Consider the following 16,514-nt stretch of genomic DNA (forward strand, 5'->3'; position numbering starts at 1 on the left):
TTTCTGTTCTTCTGTTGCTGGACCCCTAAGTTTCCAGTTTGGGGATATTAGGAATAAAGCTGCTGTGACCCTTCTTGTGCAAGGCTTTCATGGATATATGTTTTCATTTTTCTTGGGTCAGTCTCTTACAGTAGAAGTGTTGGATAATAACCCTGTTTCTTTTTTCTGTAATTTCTTTTTATAAGAAGCTGCCAGACCTTTTTCTAAAGTGGTTGTATCATTCACATCCCACCATTAATGTTATGAGAGTTCTGGTTGTTTCACTTCCTTGGCAATATCTGATGTTGTCTGTATTTTTAATTATAGACATTTTAGTGGGTGTTTAGTGGTATCTCATTGTGGTTTAATGATATTTATTTCTTGTTTCCCTTACTAAATTTAGTGTTGGAACAAATCAAAGCTACCAAGAAAGTCACTGTTTCAGCTTTAGTAGTTATTATCCTCATGGAATCAGCACAGCTATTTACCATCCTGGTCACAGGTAAGCAACTATTTGTTTTCATATTTAATGGAGTATTAGGTGGATATAGAAATCTTGGCAGATTATGAGAGAAGAAACGGTCAATTCTAATTCTTGTTTTGGCTTCTTCATTTCCTCTTTTTGTGCACAGTTATCTTGAATGTCTGTAATATTGTTGAAGTCATCTTTGGATCATTCATGCTCATCTGTCTGGTTGACTGGTTGTTCTAAGCCAGCTGGGACACTGGAGAATATTCAGTGAGGAATTTCTTCTTCTCTCTTAACTCTCCAAACCTCCTTTTTCTTACCTGTAAAATGAGGATAATGCCTAACTTGTAGGATTATTGAGAGAACTAGTAAAACACTGCATATAAAATGCCTTCACGTAGGAGGCCCTCAGTAGACATTACTGTCTTTCCTTCCTTGCAAGTTTGGGTTGCATCGATTGTTGCACAGCTGCTTCCTACAGCTATATCCCGTTCTTCATGTATGCCACTTCTCTATGTATTTGCCGTCTACAATGAGAGCTACCAGAAACTTTTGGCATTTTCTACTTCCAATGATTTCTCCCCTATTATTATTGGAGAATGAAATTTACATATATTTTCTAAACTAGCCAAGCTAACTGTTTGGTTCTCTAAATGGGAAGAGTATTACAGTTTAAGTCAGACAAACCTTGCTTGAGTTCTTAATTTTGGGATTTAACTCTCTGTCTGTTGGTAAGTTCTTAAACTCTGATCTTCAGTATACTTTTTTTAAAAAGTCTTTTTTGATTGAAAATTTATACAAGTTTTCTGTTTTAGTCCATCATAGGTCTATCTTTGTTTTTGTAGAGATTCTTATTATTATGAAATTTTAGTAACGTGAACAATATGTAAGGTACAAACAATAATAATAAAATGAACCTTTACCTACTTAGCAGTGGCGAAGAAATGGAACATTACCGGTAGCTTTGAAGCTCCCTATGGGCTTGCCCCTCATCCTATCCCCTCCATCTCCCTAGAAATAACTGCTGTTCTGAATTTATGCTTATAGTTTCTTAATAATATTCATATTCATATTTAGTTTTGTTTGTTTTTGACTTTATATAAATAGAAGATGTGTATACAAGTCTTTTTTTGTGATTTGCTTTTTGATGCATGTTGCTTTAGTTCATTTTTCTTTTTTTCGTACAATTCGGCTCTGAGCAAAATCAATTTCTGTATATAATTAAGAAAATTATTGTGGTAAAATATACATAACCTAAAATTTGCCATTTTAACCATTTTTAAGTGTACAATTCAGTGACATTAATTACATTCACTATGTTGTGCAGTCATCATCATTACCTATTTCCAAAACTAATCACCCCAAACAGAAGCTCAGTACCCACTGAGAAATATCTTCCCATTTCTATCCCCCTCTCCCCTGCCCCCAGCCCTAGTAACCACTAATCTACTTTGGAGTCTATGCATTTGCCTATTCTGGATATTTCGTATGAATGGGAACAAGCAATATTTGTTGTTTTCTGTCTGACTTATTTCACTTAGCATAATGTTTTCAAGGTTCCTCCACGTCATAGCATGTATTAGGACATCAGTTCTGTTTATGGCTGAATAATATTCCATTGTATGGATATACCACATTTTGTTTATCCCCTTATCTGCTGTTACACACTTGGGTTGTTTCCAGCTTACAGCTATTGTGCATAATGATTCAGTGAACATTGGTGTACACATATCTGTTGGAGTCCCTGCTTTCAGTTCATTTGGGTATATACCTAGGAGTGGAATTGCGAGGTCATATGGTAATTCTAAGGTGTTCTGGTGGCGTAATTGTTAAATGCTTGGCTGCTAACTGAAGGATTGGCAGTTTGAACTCATCCAGCCAAACTCACCCAGCTGCGCCATGGGAGAAAGACCTGACAATCTGCTCCCATAAAGATTACAGTCTAGAAAACCCTATGGGGCATTTCTACTCTGTCACACGGGGTTGCTATGAGTTGAAAACGACTCGAGTGCATCCAACAACAAGAACAATATGGTAATTTTATGTTTAATTATTTAGGAACTGCTACTCTTTTCCACAGAGGCTACACCATTTTACATTTCCATCAGCAATAGATGAAGGTGCCAGTTTCTCCACAACCTTGCCAATACTTGTTATTTTCCGTTTTGTTTTTTTTTTATAATAGCCATCCTAGTGGATATAAAATGATTTTGATTTGCATTTCTCTAATGACTAATGATGTTGAGCATCTTTTCATGTGCTTATTGGCCATTTGCATATCTTCTTTGGAAGATATACTACAGTATCTCTGTTTGGTTTCTTTTTGTAATTTCTATATCTTTTATTTCCATTTTTGTTTTGTTCCTGTATTATTTTCCTGGTTGTTTTTAGTACTTTGTGTGTCTTTTCCTTTAGCTCTTTGAGCATATTTAATACTGTTCCTTTAAAGTCTTTGTCTAGTAAGTCCATTATCTGGGCTTCCACAGGGACAGTTTCTGTCACTTATTTTATTCTTTTGAGTGGGCCATCCTTTCCTGTTTCTTTGTATACTTCGTGATTTTTTTTTGTTGAAAATGGGACATTTGAATATTAAATTGTTATAACTCTGGAAATCAGATTCCCCCCCTTTCCCAGGGCTTGATTTTTTTTTTTTAATTGTTGGAGATTGTAGTAATTGATTTAGTGACTTCTCCTAGCTCTTTTTGCAAGTATTGCCTTCCTGGTTGTGTGTAGACACTGAAGTCTCTGTTCCTTAGCTTGTGATCAGCTAGTGTTTTGACAGAGATTTTCTTAAATACCAAGGGAGGATAAAAACAAAAACAAACAAACAAAAACAATAAACCTTTCCCAGTCTTTGCAGATTGACTCTGTGCTGGGGCATTTTTTCAACACTTAGCCAAGCTTCCACTGAGCCTAGTGATCAGCCTGAGGTGAATGCTTAGTCTTTCTTTCTGTGCACATGTATGTTTTACCATAGGTACGTGTGTTGCTTTCTCAGTTTCTCTCTATACGCTGTGCTTTGGAACGTCCTAATTTACCAGAGAAATTCTTTTCCTGGCTTCTCTTTCCAGTCCTTAGACATTTATTGTATGCCTTAATCACATTCTTTAGCTCCGGGTTGCTACAGGCAGTTATAGCCTTCAGCCATTGCCCACCATCCCTGTGCCCTATGTGAGCTCTGAGACAGGTTAAACCCAGAGCACCTTACTTAAGTCTTTAAGCAGCCTCCAGACGGGTTAGAACAGATGCACATAATAATTTATGAATATACTCTGCTCTACTCCCTTTAGAGTCAGAGACCAGACTCCCTCTATGAGAATGTGACCACCGCACCTTTAACATGGCATTGACTCGGGGATGGATTAGGGTGTGACACATAGAGAAAAGCTTTTGTACCATTTTGAAGTTTCCTTTTTTTGATTCAGCGTTCACTTAGTTGTTGTAACCTTTAAATGGTTTCCAGAGTTCTGACAAAATTGATTTTACCAGTTTTTACTTGTTTTTGTGGTTGAATGGGGGTGTGGATCTACTCATGCTGCCATCTTGCTCCAGATCAATTTTTGCTTTTATCCTATTCATTTTACCTACTATTAGAATATTCCATTTTATGACTGTATTGGAACATATTTATCCATTCTCCTGTAGATACAAATTTGGTTTAATTCCAGTTTTTTTGTTTGCTGTAAGAATAGTACTGCTATACAAATTGTACATGCCCCTGCCACATGTACGTAAGAGTTTGTATAGGGTCTGTAACTAGGAATGGAAGGGCTAAAATGTAGGGTAAGTGCATTTTCAGCTTTGCTAGATAATGTCAAATCCTTTCCTAAGTGGTTGTACCAATTTATAGTCCGATCAACAGTGTATGAGTTTCTGTTGTTTCATGTTCTCATTAGCACTATTGATATTCACATTCTCATTACACTATGGATTTAAATTGCTGATCTGGTGGGTATAAAAGAATATCTCATTGTGGTTTTGATTTGCATTTCCCTGATTACTTACGAGGTTGAGCATCTTTTCACATGTTTTGGTCATTCATGCTTCCACATCTATGAAATTTTTTTATATCTTCTACCTTTTTTTGGATGTTTTGTCTTGACATTTTTTGTATAATCTGGATATTCTGGGTTGATTATATGTATGATAAATATCTTATCCCAAGATGTGACTTGTCTTTTTTTTCTTATTATATATTTATTTTTATCAATTACATTTTGCATCTAGTTTTAAATTTTAAAGAGTTCTAAAAACTGGCTTCTCCACCCAATTTTTTGCTTTTCAAAGAACACTACTTTTAGCTATTTTAGTTGAATCTTTTGGTTGTTTTCATACAACTAAAGAAATCGCTTCTATTGTTACTTCCTGATTTTCCAGTTTTACACATTATCTATTGACATCCCTTTATGTAAGATGGGTGTTTAATTCCTCTTCCCCACACCCCTACACATACATACACTTACATTGCCCTCGTCATCCGGTTATATGTATATAATTTTGTAAGATGAATACTCAGCATTTACATTATTATGATTATGTAGATGTTATTCACAGCTGAGACAAGAAGCTTCTGTAGTATTCTGTGATTGCATTTCCATTCTCATTAATTAATTAATAAATATTTATTGATTTATTACTCTGCCATGTACTATTCTAGGTGCTTGGGATATATCTTCTTCATGGAACTTCTGTCTAGAAAGGGAGACAGATAACAAATACACCTATTCCTTACTTATTGACATGGTTAGGTTCCAGAGACCAGACTGTTGTATGAAAATTGGCATTATGTGAAAATGGAGGATGACTACATCATTATGTAACAGCCAAATTATGTCATTACATAACTGCCAAACCACTGAGAATCATGGCCCAGCCAAGCTGACACATAACCTCAGCCATCACAGCCAGTGTAACTCCTGCCTTGCACCTTGGTGTTCGATACTGTCAGATATACGTAATTGATGTGCAAAATAGTTGGATAGTAGATCTTTTACTATTGTCATAAATGTGAAAGTATCAGATAATGAAATAGTTGATAAGTGAGGAATAGGTGTAATGTATGTGAGAAGCTGATAAATGTTATAGGAAAAAAATTATCAGGGTAAGGAGGATGGGAGTGGCAGGGTGGGATAGTGGGGTACAGATTACAGTTTTAAATAGGTTGGCTGTGTTACTTTCATTAAGAAAGTGACATTTGAGCAAAGACCTGCGAGAAGTGAGGGCATTAGTTATTTGAATATCTGGGAGAAGAGTGATATATGCGGAGCTTATAGCCAAAGCAAAGGTCCTGAGTTGGGAGTGTCTGGCATTTTCTAGGAACAGCAAGGAGACCAGTTTGGTTGAAGCAGAATGAATAAGTAGAATAGTAAGCTGAGGTCAGAGAGATAATGGTGGGTACCAAATCATGCAGGAGCTTTTTAGGCAATAATAAGATTTACTTGGTAATGTTCTCCTTGGAGTTTATAATTCTTTTTAATATTTTCCAAGTTTTTAAATGTATTTATTATGGATTTCATCCTAAACTCACCCCCATTAGTGTGAACCTCCTTTCATTACATCATATACTAGGTATACTTTATTCTGTCTTCATGCTCAATAGTTTGGCTTGATAGAATTCTAGGATGGAAATAATTTTTCCTTAGATTTTCGAGGTTGTGTTCTATTGTTTTAAGTCACATGACATTTATTACTCTTAAGGTTTTAATTTTTTGGTTCAGGATCTAAGCAATTGAGGGTATTTTTTTTGGCTCTATTTAAATAAAATTTTTGTAAAGTTGATATATTATCAAACGGAGGGAGGGCCTCCATTTGGTTTGCAATTGTATACAACTCTTGATAGCAGTCATCTTGGAGATAGATGACTGAATTAATGTTTCTGAATGAAAATTGTTATAAAGCAAGGAGTATGTGTAAATGCCCTGTTGTACATGACAAAAATATTGCTAGGTTGTTTGTATTTTTCATTACGTGATCTTTTTTAAATGAAAGAAATTCAGATATTCACACATTATTATTTATTTTTGGTTTTTCTAGTAATGTGAGTATGTGATATTTTTCATCCACAAAGATTATATAAATGTGAAATAAATTAACCAGAGTAGAGTTGGGATAAATTGGTAATACACAAACTCAGGGTTTTATGAAATTCATCATTTTGCCTGATGTTGAGAGCACTGTTAAAGAAGAGAAAGTGAGGTGGTAAATTGGGTCCTTTGAAACAAAAATTAATTGGGAAACTTTGGAATAAGATCTATGGATTTGCTGGTTTTGGCTATTTTCACTTTTATATGTCCTGACTCCCAGACCAATAAATGTATTTATCCTCTTCAGACACTCGGACTGTCTCACATTCTAGTCTTGCTCCTCCTTCTCTGTGCCCCTCTAACACCTCCCAGCCTTCTGTTTTCTGTTCTTAACTTGCATATCAGAATACCGTTTTTCTTACTTGCAAAGGCCTCCTTATTTCTATTCCTTCTTACTGCCTTTGCATTCTTTTAGGGGTCAACTTTAAAATTTTAGTACATTCTGGGTATTGTGCTTGCTGGTTGGGATTCAGATGTAGTCCCTGCCGTCTAGGAGTTTATAGTCTTGTTCTGGAGTTATATATTTACAGATGAGGGCATTTATGTGAGTTAAGTTCAAATAAAAGACTCTATATAGTTCTAAGTGTCACTTATTGCTTTTAATGTTATATAACATGTTTTTTAAAACATTTTGTTTCTTATTTCATTGTAAATTTCTACAAACAAAATCTGACTTATTCACCTTTGAATCTCTAATAGTTCTTGGTAAGTACACATTAATAATTAGTGTTTGAAGGGATCTACCTCTGGATGCTAATTTACATCTCAGTAAAGTCAAAGACAGAAAACATACCTTCTTTCTTAGGAGAAGCCATCTTTTTGAGAAGCCTCCAATGCTCAAAATCTTTGAGCACTCTTTTATAAATTTTAAGTATGTAATTTAGTGATTTTAGTAAATTTATAAAATCATGCAACCATTACTATAGTTAGTTTTAGAATATTTTCATTGATAAAGAGCCTTTGTGCTTGTGAGTTTTATGGAAGGTAAATCATACCTCAGTAAAGCTGTAATAAATAAATAAATCAGTAAATAAGAAAGAAAATAAAGGCTCTCTAAAAAGGTCTTCATTTGAACACTTTTATCTTAATGTAAGAATCATATGTTTATGTTAAGAAAGATATTCATGTTTCATAAGTCTATGGGGAAGTACACCCACTCATCACTTATTGACATGGTTAGGTTCCAAAGACCAGGTTTTTATGTGAAAATCAGCGATATGTGAAAATGGAGGATAACCACATCAGGTCAAAGAGTGGAGGATGGCTACATCATTACATAACTGCCAAAGCACTGAGAATCATGGCCCAGCAAGCTGACACATAACCTTAACCACTGAGCCAGTGTTACTCTTGCCTTACACCTCTGCATTCATTACTGCCCCATGTATGTCGTTAATGTGCAAAATAGTCGGATAGTAGATTTTATGCAAAATGTTGGATAATGAGATAGTCGGTAAGTGAGGAGTAGGTGTACTGTGACTGATTAATAACATATATCATGCTGTGCAAAGGAAGAATTCAAGCATTTGGAGGATTTTTTTTTTTTTTTTTTTGTCAATTCTGGTTTAGGCCTAACCCAAATTCTACATAAGGAATTGGAGACAACATTTACCAGCAATAATAAACTAGGGTGTCAGTTTGCCTTAAAGTAAATTGGTTAGAGTGAACTGACTGAAGAGTAGTTAGATAATTGCATTCTCCTAAACATGCCCTGATATGAAGTGCTATTGTCCTAGGAAAGGCTCAGAAGATGGAATAGGTCATAGTTTTTAGACAGACTGTATTCATACTTTGATTTGTTTGTTTTAGAGGAGACTGGGGTATATTTTTAAGTAATGGCATGCTGAAGTGTAAAGGGCTATGCTTTGTGTATAGTGATTTGGTCATAAACAATTTGCATTCAACTGCTAACCTAAAGGTTGGTGGTTTGAATCTACCAGCACTACTGTGGAAGAAAAGGCCCCGTGACCTGCTTCTGTTAAGATTACATCCAAGAAAATCCTATGAAACAGTTCTGCTCTGTAACACATGGGGTTTTCATGAGTTGGAATTGACTCAACAGCAACTAACAACAACAAGGTTTTCTCTTTTCCTCCTAAATAAAACATCAAACATTTATATATTGAGTTCTTTACACTGGTGAGATAAATGGATATTCCAAACAACTAGCTAGTATCTAGAGGGGATAAAAATGTTAATAGTATGAATGAACTCTCAGATGACATGATGGTAACTTTACTGGCATAAAAATGGAAGGAAAACAATCTTGAGAGTAGAATGAGAAGGGATGCTGCAGAGGGGCCACAATCTTTCCTTAATACATCGTCCTTTTCTAGGGAAATGTAACTTGGTCCTGCAAATGTTTAAATTTTATATTGTAGGGAAGATAGCTGAAATATAATTAAATGAATTGTCTAAATTCATAAGGGATAAGAATCAGGATCAGCAGAAAGCTGGTTCCTATGAGGCAGAGGTCAAGTATATCGCCACTTTCCCTCTTCTCCATTATTTCTGATACCAGCTACTCCCCGCAGTACTCTCTACTTGTCTGCAAGGTTCAATAATTCATTGCAATGGCCACACAAAACTCAGAGACTGCACTTACAGTTAAGTGGTTTATTAGGGGAGTTAACAGACTACAACTCAGGATCAGGATCAACTTGGAAGAACAGGAATAACTTGGGATCAGTGTCAAGAAGCACACAGGCAAGGTCTGGAAGTGTCTCTGAAGTGGAGAGCTAATCCCTCCCTTCTTCAGTGCAGGATAGCTTTTGACCAGGACAGCTCTTTCAGCCGCTTTTTGCTGTCAGGCCTCTCTGCCATCGGGCCTCTCTGCTACTAACTGGCCCAGCTCACAATCAGTGCAGCAGCTTTTTCTGCTCTATTAGCTGCTATCTGCCATCAGGCCTTTCTGCCGTCAGGCCTCTCCCCCATCAAGTCTTCGCCGTTAAATGGTCCAGCTCACAGCCGGTGTAGCAGCTTGTTCGCTGTCTTGGCTGCACTCTGCTGTTAGGCCTCTCTGCTGTCAGGCTTTTCTGCTGCTGGCTTTCTGCCATTGACCTCTCCACTGACGACTGGTTCAGCTCACAGTCAGTGTAGCAGCTTTGGGGCCACTCAACTCCCATGTGGCTCTGCTCCTCTGCCAGCTCATCTCTAAGCCAGCATCTCTCAACCAGGAGGCATCTAAAACCTCTGCATTTCAGCAGTTTATATAACCTATCCTCATCAGTTACAAGGCTTGGCCTCCTTCACCAAACCAGAGTTCAGCCAATCTTCAGTTACCCATGAGATGTCAATAAACTCAGGTCTTATTAATTACCAGATAAAACTATCAAACAATCACGTTGTTTACAGCTTACCCAGAAAATGTCAGTCAACCTGGACAAAAGTAACAAACCCTCAGGGGTAGAAAACTAGGGCAAAAGTAACTCCTCAGGGCTTAGGGGAAAAATCTCTCAAGCTGTTTTGCCAAAGAACCAAGGGGAAAGACCACATAAAGGAACTCTTTTCCCCACAATAGTGTTAAGAGTTCTCTACCTTAAAGGTTTATGCAAGGGCATGGGCAAATTTAGCTCTCCTCCCATGAGGTGTAAGTTACATCTAGACTTATGAGATGCTTTTGGAAGCTCTTCAGTGGACTTTCACAGCCACTGCAGTGCTATAAAATTGCCTGTCTTGCTCTCTAGTTCCTAAGGTCGTAAGTATTCTGTTAGAATCAAGGCATTGACACATGACATGATATACTATAGTGACATCTGGAAGACCAGTTAGGTATAAATTGCATTAGAAAATATTTCATAAATCCTAACTGGATAACATTAATAGTTTTATGAAGGATTGTGTCTAGAAAAGGAATGAATTCTTTAGCTATGATTGTTGCTGATTATCCCCCACTGCAGTGAGAGTCCATTTGGCCTCTGGTAATGTAGGGACTATTGGCAGTTGAGAGATTAATGTGCAACATTGTACCTGGGAAGTATGAATGCCAGTAATTGAGTTGACCTTGTATTAGGGAGTTTTTCCTTTTGCTTCTCAATTTCTCATGCCTCCAGCATGAGAAAAAAATCTTTCTCATAAGCTTAGGTTGGTTTTTGGAAGAGAAATGAACAGGCAGTGTTGTCCATAGAGCTACATTTTCATAGTAAAGGTGGAAGCCTTTTTTGCTTTTGCTGTTGAGTTGATTCCAACTTATAGCAATCCTATATAGGACAGAGAAGAACTTGCCCCATAGGGTTTCCAAGGAGTGGCTTGGTGGATTTGAACTGCCATCCTTTTGGTTAGCAGCCGAGCTCTTAGCCACTATGCCACCAGGACTTCTGGAAGCCTTTAGATGTGTTGAAAACAACAAGACTTTGACAATTAAAGCGATCGAGTATTTATTAAGGGAGAGAGAGACTTTTGCAAACGTGCAGTCCTAGAGAACTGCTGCGACAATCGCAAAGTGGATTTTTACTTGTATGCCACTTATAGTATTGTGATGAAAGAATATACAGTGGGTTCTTTGAAGGTTATACAGTAGTGCAGAAAAACAAATCACATGGAATACACAAAATCCTAAAGATACAGGTTTTAGGAAAAGAAACTTTTAGGTTAAACATCTTCCATCTGTTACTTCAAAGTGAGCAAGGTCCTTCAAAAAGTCAGAAGAGGCATTCTTGAGGGATTAATGAGGTTGGTTTGCAGGGGTGTATTTAATAAGACATCCAGAAGTCTTGGAGCATTGTCCAGGCTTCTGGGGAGTTGTTTAATTTTAACAGATGTGAATTCAAGGACTAGCTGAGCTTCATAGACTAATTTTTTTGGTTTCACAGGCATTTGTTTCTGGGGCAGCAGGAAAGTGGAGAGTTATAGCTATATTCGGTGGTCTGTTTTAGTTCTTCCTTGTAGCCTTGCTAATCCAGAATATGTTACAGATAGGTACCGTTATAGTGGAAAAACAATGAGGCTGTTTGAGTTTAAAAACCGTTTTATTACAGTGAGAAAAACATTTTGCAAAATGGGAAACACAGTGCCAGAATATTCTGAACAAAGTGCTTCGGGGGCTGCAGTGATATAAAAGCTTCTGAAGGAAAAAGGGGCAAACAGAAAGGTGCAGCGAAAACATTTTTGACTGTTTACATTTACAGAGTTTAGACGGGGGTCAGAAAAGTACAGGATTTTGTAAAGACTTAGGCACAGGTTATAAAAACATTTTTTTGAGAGGGAGCAAAGTAGGCGTTTTCTGAGAATCAGATGACCATCAAAGTAACATGTTTCCTGTAGCCCAGTTTTTGAGGTCAACAAAGCCAAAACGTTTCTGAGAAATGGTCAGGGGAGCAATAATGGAGTTAGAGCTGCATTATACCGGTGGACTCTGTTAAAATATGAAACCAGAGAGTTTGTTGAAAGAATAAAATGATCACATCTGAAAATGCTAAGTATTCTTATGCTCAAGGGGAGAAAAAGGATATTGATACAGAAAAGCTGTAAGTATGTCTCTATTTAACGTTAGTTTATTCTAACCATAAGTACATCTCTCTGAAGCTCAACCACAACTTGTTGTCTTTAACACCTATGTGTGTGAGCCAAGTAAAACTGCATTTTTCTTTAGAACTACTCATGTCTAGGTCAAAGGTGCAGTGGAAATATAACAGAAGTGACAGGTTGCATTGTATGACAGAAGCGGTGTTTAAAAATCCAGAAGGGAGTCTCTTAAGACAAGGGATTTGACCTAAACTTTAACCAGATGTGAATTCAAGGACTAGCTGAGCTTCATAGACTAATTTTTTTGGTTTCACAGGCATATCAAGAGCATAGCTTTGGAATGCTCTTTCTTAGTACACATGTCTGACACAGAAATATCTTGGTTCTTAGCAGCCTCCACTTGGCTGCCTGTTAAGAAGAGGAAAATGCATTATTAGTTTGATGCTTTTTTGCCCCTCATTGAAAAAAATAATTTGGAAATCAGCTAATCCATCCACTGCTTTTTGTTTGGAGATTCTTTGACTGTAGGGACTAGTTCTCATTATGCTACAGTTACATTTAAGGAGACCTTTCAAGACCTTTGAAGACTTTTGGCACAGTGGTTAAAGCACTTGGCTGCTAACTAAAATATCAGTGGATCAAACCCACCAGCTGCTCTGTGGGAGAAAGATGTGGTATTCTGCTTCCGTAAAGATTTACAGCCTTGGAAACCCTATGGGGCAATTCTACTCTGCCCTATAAGGTCTCTAAGAGTTGGATTCGACTCGACACCAGTGGGTTTGGTTTGGTTTTAAAGACTTTTGTCAAAGAGTAAAATCTCTGAGCCTGTTAAAAGTAAAAACAAAGAGTTTTATTGACAGAATATAGTCATTTGAAACAGGCAGCACCTTAGCAAAATTGCCAAGTGCTCTAACTCATTGGAAAAGGGACAAGCTTTTTATACAATAAAGTGAAATAGTCATATCAAGATTGTAGTTATACAATCATGAAGGCTGTAGTTTACACACGGCTACAAGACAATAGCAAGTTAAAATCTTCCAGGGTTAGCTGATTTTCTAAAACAGACTTTCTGGAGCCAGCTTAGCAAGTGATTTTCTACATATTCACCAATACATTTTTCCGAAACAAGCTGTGCAAGCATTTTTCCTGGGACCATCTTGACAAACATTTCATCACTAACCACATTTTGTCCCTTCCATTGTCTTTTGAGGGTGGTTAAAGTTTCTTAAGAAGCTACATGTGACAGTTTCTATTCTTAGGAAGACAGAAAAGAGGACTTAAGATAGACTAAAGTTTAATTCAGAAATAGAGCTTTGATTCAGACCGAGGTCAGTCATTTTTAATCATGCCAAGCACCTCAGTTTTCAATACCCTCACACTTCTATAAATTTTTAAATCTGTTTAACTGGTGAATTTCTTTGTTTTACTTGATTTGATAACTTTATATGTCAGTGGATTTCATTTACTTTAAGCAAGATATTTTGTACTTTGATTATTATCCCACTTCCCCCCCATTTTAAGGACTATACTCCACAATCTCTCTGTAAATATTTATGGAAGTGCAATTTGGGTTGAGTTGGATTTCTTATGGTAGGATTTATGCTAGCTGTTGCCTGTCACTCTTGGGAATGGAGAACTGAAAGAAGACTGTGGAGTTATCTTTAGCTTGTTTTGTAGAACCAATACTTAATTATGTTTGATTGACAAATAGAAAAATTGTTTTAAAAAGTGTATTTTTGAGGTACTACAGTGCGTACTGGATTAGGAGACAGGAGACCTGAATTATTTTATTGGTATTTTAGTATTATATATTTATCGTGGGCAAGAGTACTTGTATCACTCCTATCTTTCTCACTTTCCAGGATATGACTTAGTATTATTTACGTAGCATGAGTTGGTTTATTTGACCAATAGATTTTTTTTCTCTTAATTAATTCAAAGTATTGAGCTTTCAATAAAATTCTATTTTGAAAATAAAATAAGGACAAAGTAGAAATTCTTATGTATTTGGTATTTTAACTGTTAAATAAATTTAAATTTTCATATCAGTTGAGAAGTCTACTGAAGTAAAAAATGATTCTATAGTTTTAAAGCTGTTTGTAGCCTTCAATTAACTGGGAAGTTACTTGATTTTAATAAGTGTTTTTGGTTTGGAATATTGGTACAAAAGTATGGTAAGAACAAGGTTGTGAAGCTTCTCAGGGACATCAAAGAATCTAAATTAGTATATGCATTAGTATTTTTATTGAATGGATTCTGTTTGCTATGCCTGTGATTCTATTTTTTTTATTGTTGTAATTAAATGAAGTTTACATTTCAAGTTAGTCTCCCATACAAAATGTTTTTTTACGTACATTGTTATGAGACCCTAATTGCTCACCCCATTCTGCGACAGCACGCTCCTCCTTTCCACCCCTGATTCCCCATGACCATTCAACCAGCTCCTAACTCTCTCTGCCTTCCCATCTCACCTCTGGACAGAAGCTGCCTGCCTGTGATTCTTAACAGTGTATGAATAACAGAATCACCTGCTGAGGTTTTAAAAAATATATGCATACCTAGGCCCCACTCTCAAAGACTTGATAAGGTAGGTTTGGGATGGGATCCTAGCATCTGTTTTGTTAAAAGTTCCTATAGGTGATTGTGATATACCTCCCACCCTGCTTTGAGAACTCTTGTGCTAAGCCTCTGGGAGATTAAATAAAATGAACAGGGTAATGAATAGGATATGTACCCTGTTTCTGAAGTTGTCCTAATGAGGGATAGCAATAAATTTTATTTCAGTTGCCATCTCTCTTCCATTGGTATTGGCTGCCTAGAGTACTTGTTTGAGAGTCCTGTGAGGCCAGGTATGGGCCCATCAGAAGGTGAGATTGATGTATGACACAGTTTTAGAAGTAGGAGAGTTGGATATTTTTCTTCTTGTGTCTAGCCATGTGAGGTGAGTGTGTGTGTGTATTTATTCTATCTCTATAAATATTCCTTGGAAACCTACTGTGTGCCAGTCAAACTGCTTAGGCATTTTCTCAGAATAGGGACGACAAAAATGAGTAAAACATAAGTTCATGACAAGAAGATTTGGTACTCAGAGAGTAGACAAGTAACTAGTCAGTAGTGTGGTTAACGTACTGGTAGAGGATCCACAAGGTAATATGGAAGTGTGAATGTTCAAACAAGGCTCACATTGACACAGAGGAGGGTAGCCCAGTTTCTACAACTTAGTGTTTCTCTAACAAGGTTATCTTAGTACATGGTCTGGCTTCATTGACCCAGAAAACTGAATTTGTCAGCTTGCAGAGGGTGTATCACCCTCAGGAGCTAACCAAACAAAAGACCGATGTTAAAAAAAAAAATAAAAAATCAGTGAGCTAATTTAATATTTTATTTTGAAAAGTATAACTCATGTGAACCAGACACTTGTCTTGGCAGGCCTACCTGGGAAGCCCAGTTATAATCAGAAGTTTTTTTTAGTAAGCATGGACAGAAAAAGGAGAGTTATAGATTGGAATATTTCTGACATTCAGTTGAAGTGCCTGGTTTGCATGTGACTGCAGTAAGGACATAAGGAGCCCTGGTGGCACAATGGTTGAGTGCTCAACGGCTAACTGAAAGTTTGGCCATTTGAACCTACCAGCCACTCTGCAAGAGAAAAGACATGACGATCTGCTCCTGTAAAGACTGCAGCCTAGGAAACCCTATGGGGCAGTTCTTCTCTGTCCTATAGGGTTGCTGTGAGTGGTAATCGATTTGATGGCACACATCTACAGTAAGGCTAGCTGTAAGGACAACATGATGAACCAGAATCAGCTTAAAACTGGTTCTTATGAGGTAGAGGCCACACATACCTCCTTCCCACTTCTCCATTATTTCACTTTTTATTTCTTTGCTGGGTTGGATAATTCGCTGCAGTGGTCACACAGAACTTACAGACTATACAGGATACAGTTAAGGATGCAACTGGAGGTAAACATCAGGATGCTCAGGATACAACTCAGGGAAAGGTATACGGGTGAGGTCTGGGAAGGTCCCCAAAGCAGAGAGCGCATCTCTCCCTTCTGTAACCAGGGCAGCTTCAGACAAGCTCCCCACTGGAGCGGACAGGACTCTTCTCAGGGTGACTGTCCGGCAGCTCTCCTGTCAGTTAGGACCCCTCTGCCCTCAGGTTCCAGGGTATTTATAGGCTAGTCCATGTACTCCTTGTTAATTACAAGGAGGGCTCCCTAATCAATCCAGGTAAAGGTCAGCTGCTGGGTGGGGCCAGTCCCAGTAAAGGTCATCTACAGGGTAGGTCATAAATTTATCAATCCTTGCAAGTTGCTTAATCAGATAGTAAACTGACCAATTCTTTGCAGCACTGCAGCCAGACCAGTCATATTTGGGAGGATTACAAAGCTAGGCCCAGGAAGGCCATATAAGGAAAACCCATTGCACCATAATAACCTTGCCAGTAGAACTTTTATACTCAAATAATACTTGCTAAAAACTTCTAATGAACATATGTATTTGTTGTTTATATATCT

At 37.3% G+C, this 16,514-nt stretch overlaps 1 protein-coding gene across 3 annotated transcripts in view; it reads left to right on the forward strand.

Moving 5' to 3' along the window:
• NBAS (NBAS subunit of NRZ tethering complex) overlaps nt 1-16,514 on the forward strand; it is a 461,389-nt gene that overhangs the window by 41,091 nt on the left and 403,784 nt on the right. For all 3 annotated transcript variants that reach the window (XM_023728239.1, XM_023728240.1, XM_023728241.1), the window contains one exon: nt 383-481. In XM_023728239.1, coding sequence (XP_023584007.1) covers nt 383-481 — 99 coding nt within the window. The remainder of the gene's footprint in view (nt 1-382; nt 482-16,514) is intronic.

This window comes from Trichechus manatus, unplaced genomic scaffold (genome assembly GCF_000243295.1).
Source record: "Trichechus manatus latirostris isolate Lorelei unplaced genomic scaffold, TriManLat1.0 scaffold00023, whole genome shotgun sequence".
In the NCBI taxonomy this organism is placed as follows: domain Eukaryota; kingdom Metazoa; phylum Chordata; class Mammalia; order Sirenia; family Trichechidae; genus Trichechus; species Trichechus manatus.